At 43.4% G+C, this 14,563-nt stretch overlaps 1 protein-coding gene across 6 annotated transcripts in view; it reads right to left on the bottom strand.

Moving 5' to 3' along the window:
* Positions 1-1,040: 1,040 nt before the first annotated feature.
* Positions 1,041-14,563, bottom strand: part of slc12a6 (solute carrier family 12 member 6) — a 32,696-nt gene continuing 19,173 nt past the window's right edge. For 4 of the 6 annotated variants that reach the window (XM_085450795.1, XM_085450794.1, XM_085450796.1 and 1 more), the window contains 19 exons: positions 14,302-14,490; positions 12,253-12,417; positions 11,707-11,805; positions 10,557-10,614; positions 10,279-10,453; positions 9,638-9,756; positions 9,451-9,549; positions 9,251-9,370; positions 8,953-9,057; positions 7,991-8,159; positions 7,712-7,907; positions 7,459-7,628; positions 7,246-7,377; positions 6,526-6,633; positions 6,330-6,392; positions 3,253-3,327; positions 2,890-3,125; positions 2,675-2,808; positions 1,041-2,395 (listed from right to left, as the gene is read on the bottom strand). In XM_085450795.1, the coding sequence (XP_085306921.1) occupies positions 2,304-2,395; positions 2,675-2,808; positions 2,890-3,125; positions 3,253-3,327; positions 6,330-6,392; positions 6,526-6,633; positions 7,246-7,377; positions 7,459-7,628; positions 7,712-7,907; positions 7,991-8,159; positions 8,953-9,057; positions 9,251-9,370; positions 9,451-9,549; positions 9,638-9,756; positions 10,279-10,453; positions 10,557-10,614; positions 11,707-11,805; positions 12,253-12,417; positions 14,302-14,490 (2,504 nt within the window). In that variant the 3' untranslated portion in view covers positions 1,041-2,303. The remainder of the gene's footprint in view (positions 2,396-2,674; positions 2,809-2,889; positions 3,126-3,252; positions 3,328-6,329; positions 6,393-6,525; positions 6,634-7,245; positions 7,378-7,458; positions 7,629-7,711; positions 7,908-7,990; positions 8,160-8,952; positions 9,058-9,250; positions 9,371-9,450; positions 9,550-9,637; positions 9,757-10,278; positions 10,454-10,556; positions 10,615-11,706; positions 11,806-12,252; positions 12,418-14,301; positions 14,491-14,563) is intronic. The other 2 variants (XM_085450798.1, XM_085450799.1) reach the window with 2 other exon arrangements.

Raw genomic sequence — 14,563 nt, 5'->3', positions numbered from 1 at the left:
ACATTCCACTGAAAATGGTCCAGTACAAGGATGTGACTGAAAATGAGCAAAAAGAAAGCAGCTTATGTCCAAATAATTTTTTCTTTGGACAAACAGATCTTCATTTCAGTTTAATCAATTTAAAATCATCTGCTCAGCTGTTCTTGTTAAAGTCCACTGAAATGTCTACGGTTAAAAAGTCAAAACATAAAAAAGATTTGATGTGTCTGTCTATAAACAGGCAAAATAATCCAACCACCTACACTATCAATCATCAAATATATACAATAAAACACAGATCACAGTTTGTGCATTTTTTTTTTCAAAACTGTTTTATTTATTCCCATTTTTTTTCCAAGCAAAGTTTTTTTTATTCCTTTTTATATTAATGTAATTAAAAAAAGATAAAACTTGGGATTTTTCATTTTTATGTACAAGCAAGAAAAAAAACAAAACAATGTTTAGGAAATAACAATGAACAGAGAACAACCCTGCACGGTAACACTGTAAAAAAGAAAAAAGAAAGCGTTAGAGTGGAATCAAACACCTGCAGTTCAGAGCTCCTCATTGTAGCTTGTGAGCCCACATTCTCACTCACTCACTCACTCACTCTCACTCACACACACACACACACACACACACACACACACACACACACACACACACACACACACACACAAAAATATGTATACACATGAAGTGTGGTGGTCCTCTCCACGATGGTCCAGTGTCTCCACAATACTGTTTCCCTTTACAAGGTCGTTATGGCAACAACCAAAAACTGTCCCCAGCCCCCCCCCATCTCTAAACTGAACTCTACGCTAACGTCGAATAACTTACTAACTATTCAGGTGCAGTCCAGCGTGGGCCTGAGAGAAAACGAGAGAGCAGAGAGAAAACCTCTGACCATTTCCTTTGCACTGGTTTCATTTTGGTGTCACATCCACAGCTGTGAATGTGTTGAACCCTTGAACCTTGAATGTGGTGCAAAAGACCGAAATCCTCTTTAAACAATTACAAAAAAAAAAAAAGAAAAAAAAAAGAAGAAGTGGACACTGCTGTATCAGCAAGGTTTGATGGGTTTCCGGAATAAACCTTGTGATTTTAAACTGAGCTCTGACAGGTTTTCTTCTAATTATGGAAGTTCTGAAGGGGGAATTCTTGTAATTACCCTCTGCAAAAATGAGCTAAAACTTACCACCAGGGGGCAGCACTTCACCAGTGGGATGTTTGCAGGTAGGTGCCGCTTTGATTTTTAGTCCCACCCCCTCTTCCTCAACGTGCATTGCCTTTGGCCTGGCGCCACAGTAAAAAGAAATAATAATAATAGTAATAATTAATAAAGGTTACACTGACCCTGCAACACAAGGCCTGCGTGGCTGTCACTTTAGTTAATTTTTGATGTTTCAAACTATTTTTTAAAATACAGGAATTTACAAAAAGTACCTTTGAATTTTTATTTGATTTTTAAAAATGTAAATAAAACTCAGGTGTTATCAATTTTTTACACAACATAGTCCTGCTGAATGCCAATAAAATAGACCTTATCAGAATTTCTACTTATCCATTTAAATTTTATATATATAGCCTGAAATTCTGTCTTAATATGCTGTATTTATTAAAATATTCATCTGATATGAATAAATTCATTTTTGAGGTAAGATGTCTGAATTTTAAACACCCAACATTTTTATGTTAAAGGCTGTTGTGACTAAATTCTAAGTAGTAGCAGCGAAAATCAAAAAATAAATCCTTGTCAGTGCGTCTTAATAAAGCAGATTCTCGTCAGTTGTGTGCAAATACTCCTGGATATGAAAATAAAGAGTACCGATACGCTGGTAAGAGTAAACAGATGTGTTTGTGAGAAGCAACAAAAAGAAAACCATACTTGATTCTGACAGAAAACTGCTGTCTGCTTCCAAATTACATTCTGTACAAAAAGCAACCCTGAGTCTCATCAGCGGGTCGGCCGCTCCGCAGCCTCTCACCGTTAGCCTCTGTGGTCCGCCCCTCCAAACGCAATCGCTCCTAACACCACAGTGCTCCCTTCCTCATCGAGTCAGAGGACCCTCGGGTGGGTGAGTCAAACATAAACACATACACACACACACACACACACACACACACACACACTGCTCCTTGTTGGAATTGTGTTGGCATTTTTGTAGCTTGGACAGCATGTGGGATGGAAACCAGCGCCACGACAGGGAAGTGTGACAATCGACAATCGCTCTTTTTCAGGTTCCCAGATCCCATCGTCTTCACTCTGCTCTCTCCTGCACGACTGGCTGCTTGCTTGATGCTGGCTTCCTGTGTTTGTCTAATCAGGAGTAGATGGTGATGACTTCACTTCCTCCGCCTCTCACCAACAGCACACGCTCCAATCCTTCTGTCAGGACCTCCAGGAACTCCATGTCTGCTCACTGAATTAACGAACTTCTCATACTATGTTACTTTGATAATATAAATGAATTCTTTTAAATAAATGAAAAGCTTATACGTTTTAATAATCATGTTAGTAAGCAAAATTGAACTAAATTTCCTTTCGTCTTTAAGGCTTTAGTGATTTTGTAATTAATTTTTTAAACCCTGTTTAAGCCATCATAAAGGTGTCTGCTGTAACAAAAGTACACTCAGTGACTGCAAAAACAAGCGCCTAACATTTAATTTGGTGCAGACTCGGGGTTAAGGATACAGTTCTCATCTCCTTCGGTGTTCCTGGGAGGTCCAGGCATGTTGAGCAGGACGATCCGGGCGTCGTGGGATCTGTTGACGATGACCTCGTTGAGTTTGACGGCAGTGTGCATTCGCCTGACGTTGGAGTGGTCCCTGGAGGAAAAATGAGATGCGTTAAAGGACCTGGTTAGCGCGGATCTCAGTGTCACAGAGAAACCTGCTGTGTCTGCTCACGGCCTGATGCTCAGCATGTCCCTGAAGCCCTCGGGGGTGGAGCAGCCCGAGTGCGTCGCTCTGTATTGTGTGGTCTTCTCTTTGGTCCAGGTCATCTGAATGCGGCGGTGGTGCTCAGAGCTGCCGCCGCCGCCGCTCGCCGCCCGGTCTCGCTCGCCGCCGTCTGTGTCATCTTCGTCGTCTGAGCCGATGCTCGTCAGACGCAGCATGGAGTTACGATCCTTCACCAGCTGGGCCTGGCGTGTGAAAACACACAAACACGCTCTCTCTCATCTCTTTTTCCAGCCTTTTCTTCCACCTCATTGGCAAACCTCTCTTTTCTACAGTCATTCCTGACTCCTGCCTCTCTCCGTCTCTCTGTACCTGTCTGTCTCTGTCTCCTCTGGAGGTGTTTGGCGTGAAGGGTCCAGGACTTTTGTACCTGGGGGAAAGATACGCCTACAGAAAACACAAGGTCACCTAACTCCCCAAAATCAAACACAGCCTGCATCTACTCTGGTGGGCACTGAAGAACAACTACAGGGACACGGCAGTAAATAAAAAAGGCCCGAGACAAAAAGCTTCTGAAAATCTGAAATGAGAATGAGTGTGAAGGGTAGAGGGAAACAAAGATGACAGAACAGTTAAAGGAAGAAGCATCTGACACATGTTAGCATTAACTGAACCCTTCAGATAAAGAACTGGACTGACAGTGAAATAAATGTGGATTTGATCTACATTAGGGAGGTCAAAGGATTCACTCTGTAACAATTCAGTGTTTTATTTAAAGCAGGGGTTTTCAAACTTTTCCCTGACACACCCCAATGAAGAACCCTGGAAAAAGTTCACCCCACCATCCTGTAATTATTAAGATCATATTATTTTATTGTGTCTCTCCATAGAGGAAAATCATGCTGGACTGCTGCATCAACGCTAGACAACACCAAACATTACGATAACATCACATGTAATGGAAGTGTTTTTAGGAGGCACAGGCTTCAAAAATTAAAGCTGCAGTTACATTAAAGCTGCTCCATGTGAATGTGACAGTGCTGGTGTACATTTACAGTGGGGCAAAAAAGTATTTAGTCAGCCACCGATTGTGCAAGTTCCCCCACTTAAACTTATGACAGAGGTCAGTAATTTGCACCAGAGGTACACTTCAACTGTGAGAGACAGAATGTGAAAAAAAATTCCATGAATCCACATGGTAGGATTTGTAAAGAATTTATTCGTAAATCAGGGTGGAAAATAAGTATTTGGTCAATAACAAAAATACAACTCAATACTTTGTAACATAACCTTTGTTGGCAATAACAGAGGTCAAACGTTTACTATAGGTCTTTACCAGGTTTGCACACACAGTAGCTGGTATTTTGGCCCATTCCTCCATGCAGATCTTCTCGAGAGCAGTGATGTTTTGGGGCTGTCGCCGAGCAACACGGACTTTCAACTCCCGCCACAGATTTTCTATGGGGTTGAGGTCTGGAGACTGGCTAGGCCACTCCAGGACTTTCAAATGCTTCTTACGGAGCCACTCCTTTGTTGCCCGGGCGGTGTGTTTTGGATCATTGTCATGTTGGAAGACCCAGCCTCGTTTCATCTTCAAAGTTCTCACTGATGGAAGGAGGTTTTGGCTCAAAATCTCACGATACATGGCCCCATTCATTCTGTCCTTAACACGGATCAGTCGTCCTGTCCCCTTGGCAGAAAAACAGCCCCATAGCATGATGTTTCCACCCCCATGCTTCACAGTAGGTATGGTGTTCTTGGGATGCAACTCAGTATTCTTCTTCCTCCAAACACGACGAGTTGAGTTTATACCAAAAAGTTCTACTTTGGTTTCATCTGACCACATGACATTCTCCCAATCCTCTGCTGTATCATCCATGTGCTCTCTGGCAAACTTCAGACGGGCCTGGACATGCACTGGCTTCAGCAGCGGAACACGTCTGGCACTGCGGGATTTGATTCCCTGCCGTTGTAGTGTGTTACTGATGGTGACCTTTGTTACTTTGGTCCCAGCTCTCTGCAGGTCATTCACCAGGTCCCCCCGTGTGGTTCTGGGATCTTTGCTCACCGTTCTCATGATCATTTTGACCCCACAAGATGAGATCTTGCGTGGAGCCCCAGATCGAGGGAGATTATCAGTGGTCTTGTATGTCTTCCATTTTCTGATGATTGCTCCCACAGTTGATTTTTTCACACCAAGCTGCTTGCCTATTGTAGATTCACTCTTCCCAGTCTGGTGCAGGTCTACAATACTTTTCCTGGTGTCCTTCGAAAGCTCTTTGGTCTTGGCCATGGCGGAGTTTGGAGTCTGACTGTTTGAGGCTGTGGACAGGTGTCTTTTATACAGATGATGAGTTCAAACAGGTGCCATTCATACAGGTAACGAGTGGGGGACAGAAAAGCTTCTTACAGAAGACGTTACAGGTCTGTGAGAGCCAGAGATTTTCCATGTTTGAGGTGACCAAATACTTATTTTCCACCCTGATTTACAAATAAATTCTTTACAAATCCTACCATGTGGATTCATGGATTTTTTTTTCACATTCTGTCTCTCACAGTTGAAGTGTACCTCTGGTGCAAATTACTGACCTCTGTCATCATTTTAAGTGGGGGAACTTGCACAATCGGTGGCTGACTAAATACTTTTTTGCCCCACTGTAAGTTACTCCTCTGGTCTGAAAAGAGAAGTCACAGCTCACATTTCTAATATATGATTTGTTTTCCTTAAATGCCAGCAGGGGGCGACACCTCCTGACCCTGAGTTCAGCTCACTGTGTAAATTTTGTTTCTAAGAGCGTGAGAGGAGCGTATGCTTGCAGTTTCAGTCCCAGCTTCGTGAAGACACTTCACAAACCGACGGCTGACGTCACGGTGACCACATCGCTTTTTTCCCTCTCAACTCTTCATCTGAAGGGCTCAGCTGCACTCACAGCTGTTCAGAGGGTTTCACTCTTTACTTTGACAGCGTGTCCTGACTGCAGGCTACTCTACAGAGTCTAATCTGCTCTACTTCAGACAGCTGTTGCTTCTCTACTGCGCAAACTTACATCATCAAAACTCCAGCGTACCCTCTGAGGAGATGAGAGGCAAAAGGAGGCGACATGAACGTTTAACAAACATCTCAATGCAAGTTACCGTCTGCAGTGCTTTTTTTTGTCAGTAGCCCGTGTCCCTTACCATGAGTGTTACCCACCAGGATTTCTTTGCTATCACCTCAGTACACTGCACTTTAGTTTCTTTAGCAACCTTTGGACCTTAACACTGAGCTCTTTCTCCTTAAATCTAATTTAATCTGGAAGAAAACGGTGACCTCAAAGACAAAACATGGCGTCTGTACTGGGAACCTGATCTCCACTTTGTTCCAGCTTATTTTTGCAGAACAAAAAATATTATTTTTTATATTTCCTTAAACTCCTGAACTCACAGCTGACCTTGACCTCTAACCTCACCTGAGACCTTGTAGCTCCACCTGCCTCTGGCCTACCATTGTTGCTGCTACTGCTAGGGCTCTCCTGGTGAAAGTGGTGGACAAATGCTTGTTAAGACCCAGCTTGCATAAAGTTTCAAACTCCTAATCAACCCTACACAAACCTGCGGGCATTTTTCACACCACACAAAACCCCGCTGTAAGCTTTCCACACCTACCTCTCTGTCCCGATCAGATTTAGACAGTCGCATCTGTCTGAGCATCTGACACCTCTGCTCCATCATCAGCGTCCTCTCATAGGTATATGCACTGATGTCACTGTCGTGCTGAGAAGAGGTACATGGACATGCTCAGAAGAGGTGAGAAAACAGCTGTTGTAGAGATTAGTGGAAATCAGACTGGAATTTATATTTTACTGAGATCTTAGGTCCACATTTAACCTTATATTCACACAGTGGTTCAGTTTATGCACTTTAAGAACTTCATCCAGTTCAGAATTAACATTACACGCATGTCTTTGCACTGCAGAAGAAAGGGGGAGTGCCCGAAGGGATTTAAAGCAGGTTCCTTCTGTCTGTTTTCATGTTTAAAGAATTCAATCCACCAGAGGCCTCAACACAAAACTCTGGTGTACTCTGAAGTGCAGAGAGAGACACCTCCTGCTCATAGGCTTAATCATCACAGTAGAATCTCTTTAGTCAAGAAAATGAAAGTATTACCTGTTTATTTTTTATGTAAAAATCTGTGATTCAACAACAGCATAAATACGATCTTAAAGGCTGTAAAAAATTATGCATCTACATGTTTCAGCTGGCGAACCAGTGCAGCCATTAAAGGTGAATATTTCAGTCAAAGTGCAAGTGGTCAGACCCGGTAATATGTATATATATATATATATATATATATATTATTTTTATTAGGGGTGCAACAATGCGTACCATCTCCACTACTTCCACCTCAGCATCGATGCGTAGCTGATAGGTGAAGGTTAACAAATCCTTCTTCATCTGGATGGAATTATCCTCCATCTGGGCCACTGTGAAGATTCGCATTGAACACTTGCGCCACACCTGGGCAGAGACAGAGCAGAGGGTTCAGCGGAAACTTTAAAGGCTTTGTTAGAGTTTAAGATCAACACTTTGTTTTCTTGCCTTGTGTTGTCGCAGGAGGAAAGGCAGAAGCATCAGCATCCCGCCGTCATGGACGATCCACCACACATCGATGTAGCCCTCTGTGCAGGGCTCGGAGTTGCTAGGGAACAGGGAGATGTTTTTGGGCACCAGAAGCGCAAGGTGGGCCGCTGTGGTCACCCGCACTGTGTCTGAAAGGAGGAAAGAGGGCGTCGTTAGCTTGTTAACTCTGAAACAACCCCATTAACCGCTTTGCTGTCCTCTCTTGACTCACTGATGAAGGTCTTCCAGGACTGTGGGTCCTCGCTTTGCCTCCAGGCGTGAGGCCAGCCCATCACCACAGTGTTGGGTTTCATTCCTCCCAGGCCACTTGACTGGATCATGTGGCTGATCCCATCACGTGGCTTTTGAGCCACGATGCACTGGCAGAAGCCCTTCACGCGCTCCTTATCCATCAGGTGCTTCAGAGTCTGAGGAAAGAAGGATAAAAGGTCCAACTCCACATTATCTGAAAGCAAATACATTTCCACCCATCAATAACAAACGGCCCTACCTGCTCAGCAGCGAGCGCCTCTCCATAGCTCTGCAGGTAGTTCCCGGGGACAACAGTGCCAACAATGGTCAGGCCTTTTCCCGCCTTTAGCTGGCTGGCAAACGTCAGGAGCCGAGGAGACTTGACGTGGGCGTCTTCGTCCAGTTTTAGTAACACCAAAAGCTGAGGCCTGGACACGGACAGACAAGGCGATGAACAAGAGCATGTGTGCGTTAGTGGATTATTCCTAAATATTAGTGACAGCAGAGCCTCAGATTGTCTGTCTTTATGCTGTCTACATTTTTGAATGGGTTTTGAAAACGTCACAGCCAAGTGCTCAGATAAACAAAATAAAAGTAAATGGAGAATTGGTCATCTATAATTCAATGCTAACTTGATAAACATCAGCTGAGGACTGTGAGACATGATGGAAGCGCTGGAAAGGGTAATAAAGAGGCCTTTCATTTAGCCTGATGTGCATCTCCCCAGTTGTGAAACCAAAGCACCACTATGAGGCAACTCATTTTCAGAGTTCGCTCACCCCCTGTCCTCCTGTCTTGATGCAGTTAGTTCAGCTCAGTCAGCATCATTTGAAGCACATAAAGAGACCCAACAAAGTCACACGGAGGCCCCATGGCTGGCTAACATGTCAAAATGTAATTACATAGCAACAAACTGAAATTCAATTTATTTGTGAAAGAAAACCAGTGTCCAGCAACCTGGAGCTCTCCCAGATCTGTTTGAAAGTGACAGTAGTGACCTGCAGTGTTTAATTTACTGATCTGCTATACCTAGTACTGCACACCAAAAGAGACTTGGCACATTAAAATCATCAGATTCTTGTTTATAATGCTAAATGTGACGCAGATTCTGATGATGTCTTGCAGCTTTACTCCCAGCACTGCACGCAAACTTAAGTGCAAACAGTTCATCAACTTCTAACAGGTCAACTTGCATCCTGTGTTTGTGAGACATTTCAATACCTCCAGTTTTTAGTATGCGGTGGTCCTTCTTCCAGCCTCAGCAGAGCATAACGGGCAGCGCTGAGTGACAGACCACGGATCCCATCTCCCCACTCCTTCTCTGCCCTGATACACAACCACACCCAGAAAATATAAGAGAACATACAGGTATATTTATTTATTCACAAACAGTATACACTGTACACTCTTCTGTTCCCCTGAAAATAAAATAAACATGTTAACACGAAACAGACATGTTTACACACCAGTCTGTACATGCACAATCATGTAGAGGGAGTACATCTCCATGGCAACATACCCTTGATACTCAATGTACTTGTAGATCATCCCGGCAATCACCATGGCAACGATTGCGTAGTACCAAGAGGATATGAACATGAGCGCCAGGCAGAAAGTCATCCCCAGAAAGGACAAGCTCCTGGACAGATGAGCAGAGCAGACGTCAGGGGGGGGGGGGGGAGCGAGAGAGAGAGTGAGTGAGTGAGTCTTTGGTAGTACCAGTGGTAGTATGAGAAGCGAGGCCTCCAGTTGGGTGTCCTCAGGAGGGTCTGAAGGGCACAGGCCAGGTTCACAAACAGGTAACACATAAGGAAGAACCTGGAAAGAGGGTTGGAGATTCAAACTGAGGTGATGAAGGCAGACTAAATGTGCACATGCACACACATGTAACATAACTGCATCTTACATTGTCAGAATAGGAGCCACCATGTCCAGAGATGCGATGAGAACCCCCAGCTCAGCTATCAGAGCTGTCAGCAGCAGAGCCCACGTAGGTTCCCCGTTAGCTTTCCCGTGGCCAAAGACCTGCCAGAAACACACAGAGTTCAAATATACACACACAGACCCAGCAAATCACACTATGTTTAAGGAAATGGCAAGTACTGCAAATGAAAAAATAAAATCTGAGGGTTGTTATTACATAGAGAGTGGAAGGAGGCAATAGCCTGAGCACTGAGAATCAAAGAAATAATCAAAAGCTTCGGTGAAAGGCAGGAATTGGAGAGAATACAGCATCTCCAGGTAACTACAAATTACACTCAAACTACCTAAATAAATAAACAGAAAACATAAAACACCATCACTTTAAAGCATTTTAAAGCACCACAGTTCCATCAAGGTATTTGCACACTGTCTTCCCCTGCTGCAAGATGTTTCTGTATGCAAGTGGAAAGAACTGAAGTATGCAGCATAAATACATCAGTAATTCAACATCAGTAGGGATTTCTGCTTCATACAGCATCATTAAGTTAATCCTGAGCACAACAAGAATAAAGGAGAAGTGCTTGGACAGTCCCTGTAATTAAACTGAAAACTAGCAGCTCTAACCCGGAGGAAGGGGATGATGTTGTCTTTGGCGATGGCCTGCAGGAGTCGTGGAGCGCCAGTCAAAGACTGGAGGCCCGCGCCACATGTGGAGAAGAAGGACCCGATCACAATGACCCACGGCGAGGGCCAAGCCAAAGTCCCCACCACCAGATTGCCTTTAACTGAATCTCCAAACCTGCAGAAGTAACAACACATGAAGTAGTTTAAGCATCAAAGTCCTTCTGCCTCACATACAACACAACACATGCAAATACAAACACAAGAGCAGGTGTACTGACTTGTCTCTGAGGACCACCCCCTCGATGCAGGCTCCAAACAACACGACATTGCTCAGATCTGGATGAACAGCAGGTCAGGAAAAAAACAAAACAAAACAATACAAAGTACTTTCAGTGCCACGAAAATCGGACTGTGCTGAGAAAATTCGAAGAACTGCCTCTCAGTCATACGCCTCCACTGCCCGGTCGAGATACGCCATCCAGTCTCTGTGGACTCTCCACATAAATCACAACAGCACTCGCCTCAAGGTGCTTTATATTGTAATATAAAGACCCTACAGTAGCACAGATGCCCCCCTATAAACAAGAACCTGAGGACAGTAGGAAGGAAAAACTCCCTTTTAACAGGAAGAAATCTCCACCTCACCCTCAGACACGACCAGTTGAGGAAATGAAGACAGGACAAAAAACACGCTGTGGAAGAGAGCCAGAGATTAACAGTAACTAATAATTAAATGCCGAGTCATGTGCCAACACTCAGAGTGAAAAAGATGAGTGAAGAAGAAACACTGAGTGCGTCACGGGAAGCTCACAACAGCCTAGGACTATTACAGAGTAACTAAGGGAGGATTCAGAGTCACCTGATCCAACCCCAACTATAATTCTTTTTAATTATAATTGTTTTATTTTCAAAAAGAAAGGTTTTAAGTTTTAAAAGCAGAGATAGTGTCTGTCTCCTGGATCAAAACTGGAAGCTGGTTCCATAGAAGAGAGGCCTGACACTGAAGCCTCTGCCTCCCATTCTACCTTTAAATACTTTAGGAACAACAAGTAAGGCTGCAGTCTAAGGGTGAAGTGCTCTAGTGGGGTAACAGCGAGAATGGTGAGCAAACTAAAGGTGAACTTTCGACCTTTGACCTTGATCTTAACCTTGGATTAGCAAATTTCAATCAGTCCACCTTTTAAAAAACAAAAAACACAATTCAAGGTATTCTCAGATGGATGTAAGGATGGACAGACAGCGTGAAAATAAAACAGGTGGACAGACTTAATCCACTAACAACACAACATTATTCTCATTAAATATTTCCATGATCAGCATTTAGGTTAAAAACTTCAGAATTGTGTTGTAGCATCTTAAATTGTGCTTTGAGTTGCTTTTGAATTTGAGTGCATGAAAGTTCAATCAAATTGTCAGATGAAAGGATACAGACTAAAGAGGTGGTGAGGATGGCGAGGATGGTTCCGATGGGGATGGAGCGCTGAGCATCTTTTAAATCCCCCGACCGGTTGGAGCCGGCCATGATTCCTGAGAAACAAAATCATTCAAAGGAAGAGGAGATAAGTGATAACTCAACAGCTTTGTGCTTAAAATATCAACTTTAATGTTACACTGAATATACCACAGTTTTTTAATAAACACCCTCATGAGTGAAATGTGTGATCAATATTTCAAATCAAAGAGAATCCATCTCCATATTTTTTCTTTTTTAAAGTGTTTTCAAGCTAAAAAGTGAAAATAAAGCCAACTGCACAGACACAAACAGAAATCCAAGAATAGATGCCTGACAGGTTTGATCCTGAATCAGCAGCTGCACCGTGAGCGGGAATCAATATCACGCCTACAGCGCTTTTCCTGTCAATGATCCGTTTTCATCACTGAACCAAGCCAATATTAGGTTTAAATTTCTTATATGCTTATATTTCTGAATTAACACTGAATGGAGCCCAGTTAGTATTTTAGGGGCGTCTGTACCTGTGACCGAGGGGAAGAAGATGCCCACGAGCACTGTGAAGGAGGTGGTGATGTCAGCAAACACGTACGGATAGCGATCAGAGGCTGGGTGTGCAACTTGAGAGGTGTGGAGGGATCTTTTCTCCAAAACATCCCCTTTGTGGAGGTATGTACTCCACAGGTTCTCTGTTAAGAGGGAGAAAAAAAAAACCCCATGTAAGATCAGTCATTGACATTGGCAGAGGATAAACATTCACCTACACATTCACATTTATTTAGATTTAGAGGCCCTAATTAGTGTAGCATTAGTAAGCTGGTATAATATCTGCCTCCGTCTCCTTTGATAAAACATCCTCCAACTGCTGCTTATACAGGGATCAGTTGTAGGGGCGACAGCCCTAGCCAAGAAGTCCAAACCTCCCTCTCCATAGCCACTTCTCCACCTTATCCAGGGGGACATTGAGGCATTCTCAGGCCAGCTGAGATGTAATCTCTCCAGCATGCCCTGGGTCTGCCCCGGAGCCTCATTCCGGTATGACGAGCCCAAAACACCTCAGCCAGGAGGCATCTTAGTGAGATGCCTGAACCACCTCAGCTGGATTCTTTCAATGAGGAGTAGTAGTGGCTCTACTCTGAGCCCCTCTTCCATCACTGGACTCTTCACCCTTTCTCTAAGATAGAGTAAAGTCAAAGATTGACCAGTAAACTGTCAGCTTCACGTTTACATAGAGTTCTCTCTTTCCTACAACAGAGCAGTGCAGTGATGTGGTTCATTTGTCGATCTCCCTCTCCCCTCATTCGTGAACAAGACCCCCAAATTACTTAAACTCCTCCACTTGGGGCAGTGGAGGGACTCGTCCTTGACCTGGGGTGACCACTCCACTCTTTTCCACCTGAGGGCCATGGCCTCAGACTTGGACCTTCAAATTCTCATTTCTGTGAGCTGTGAAGCCTTCTGCCTCTCAGCTCTACCTAGAAATTCTGTCCTGTCTGTGATATTATGTTCATTTTATTCATCTAAGATGTTTGGCGTGTTCACATATTGGGGGATAAAAACTGGATTTCTTATCTTTCTCCTTAAAGCACCAACATAACTTCAGACCAGATTGCTTTTAAAGCATTCTGCTGCACCAGGCCAGCTGAGGTCCATTACTGTTACAGAGCACAGTATGTCAGGATTTATTTATGGGCTCAAATTGTGGTCATAAATATTTTGTACTTGTAAATCACGATTTGTATGTGTAAAAAGAATTTGTGTGTGTGTAAAAAAAGATTTGTGTGTGGACTCCATAAAGCACCCCTCCAATAGCCAAACCCACCTGTTCTCTGATTGGATAGTTAAATTTGTGATTGACATAACATTGGCCAATCAGATGAAAGGAAGAAAAACCGGGTCAAAATTCATACTTGTAACTTGAATGCGCACACACACACACACACACACACACACACACACACACCCTGATTTACAAGTACAAAATATTTATGACCACAATTTGAGCCCATATTTATTTTACTCCTGTTATTCCGTCATTCAGCTGCTCAAGCTAAGTTAATAGCTACAAGGGAAAACATCAATACTAAGTTCTTCCTCTTTTAATCAGGAAGAATCAAGAATACATTTTGAGCCAGAGGGAGAGATACTGGTTACTTATCCTTCTTACAGTCACTTAGCAAAAACAACATTAGCACAACAATTTAACGCCTGTTTAAATGTGACGGTTTAAAGTTTTAATCGATTATATTTTTTTAAATGCACACTCAGTAAATAAGTAATTTCATACTGGTCAGCTATAAGTGAGGTTCTAGCTTTCAGCCAACAACACTAACAGTGCAATCCCAGACTTTCCTGGAACTTCCATGGAGACCACAGACTAAAAAGAAGATGGACACAGCCAGACTTGGCTAATGACCACCCTCATCAGATTTAAAAAACAAACAAACAAAGAGGCAATGGTAAAACACTCAGCTTGACTTCGTAACAGGTGGATGATATCACATTGGCCGTGTCCATATTTTATATGATCTCTCATTCAGAGAATCACTGCACTCCTCATGCATGCACTCTACCTGATATGGCCCCACTAGTCAGTCCGGGGATCCCTTTAATCTCAGAGAAGTTGTTTGAAGTGAAGTATTCGTCACAGGTGGTGTTGAGCTGTGCGTTATGGCAAAATAACTTCCAAAGATGTGTGGTCTTCTCCACCATCACCTCTGGGACATGGCTGGGGTCAAAAGTGGGGCCCACTGTGCTGTTTTCTATCAGAGAGAGAGAGAAAAAAAAAAAAACAGTGTTTCAGAAAAACACTGGTGTAACTCAGAGAGACACTCT

The sequence above is a fragment of the Copadichromis virginalis genome, linkage group LG3, assembly GCF_057382275.1.
Source record: "Copadichromis virginalis isolate Kocher_CV1m ecotype Utaka linkage group LG3, C_Virginalis_male_GT1.1, whole genome shotgun sequence".
Taxonomy (NCBI): domain Eukaryota; kingdom Metazoa; phylum Chordata; class Actinopteri; order Cichliformes; family Cichlidae; genus Copadichromis; species Copadichromis virginalis.
The sequence above is the reverse complement of the archived record's forward strand: the minus strand, read 5'-3'. Positions and strand labels throughout refer to the sequence as shown.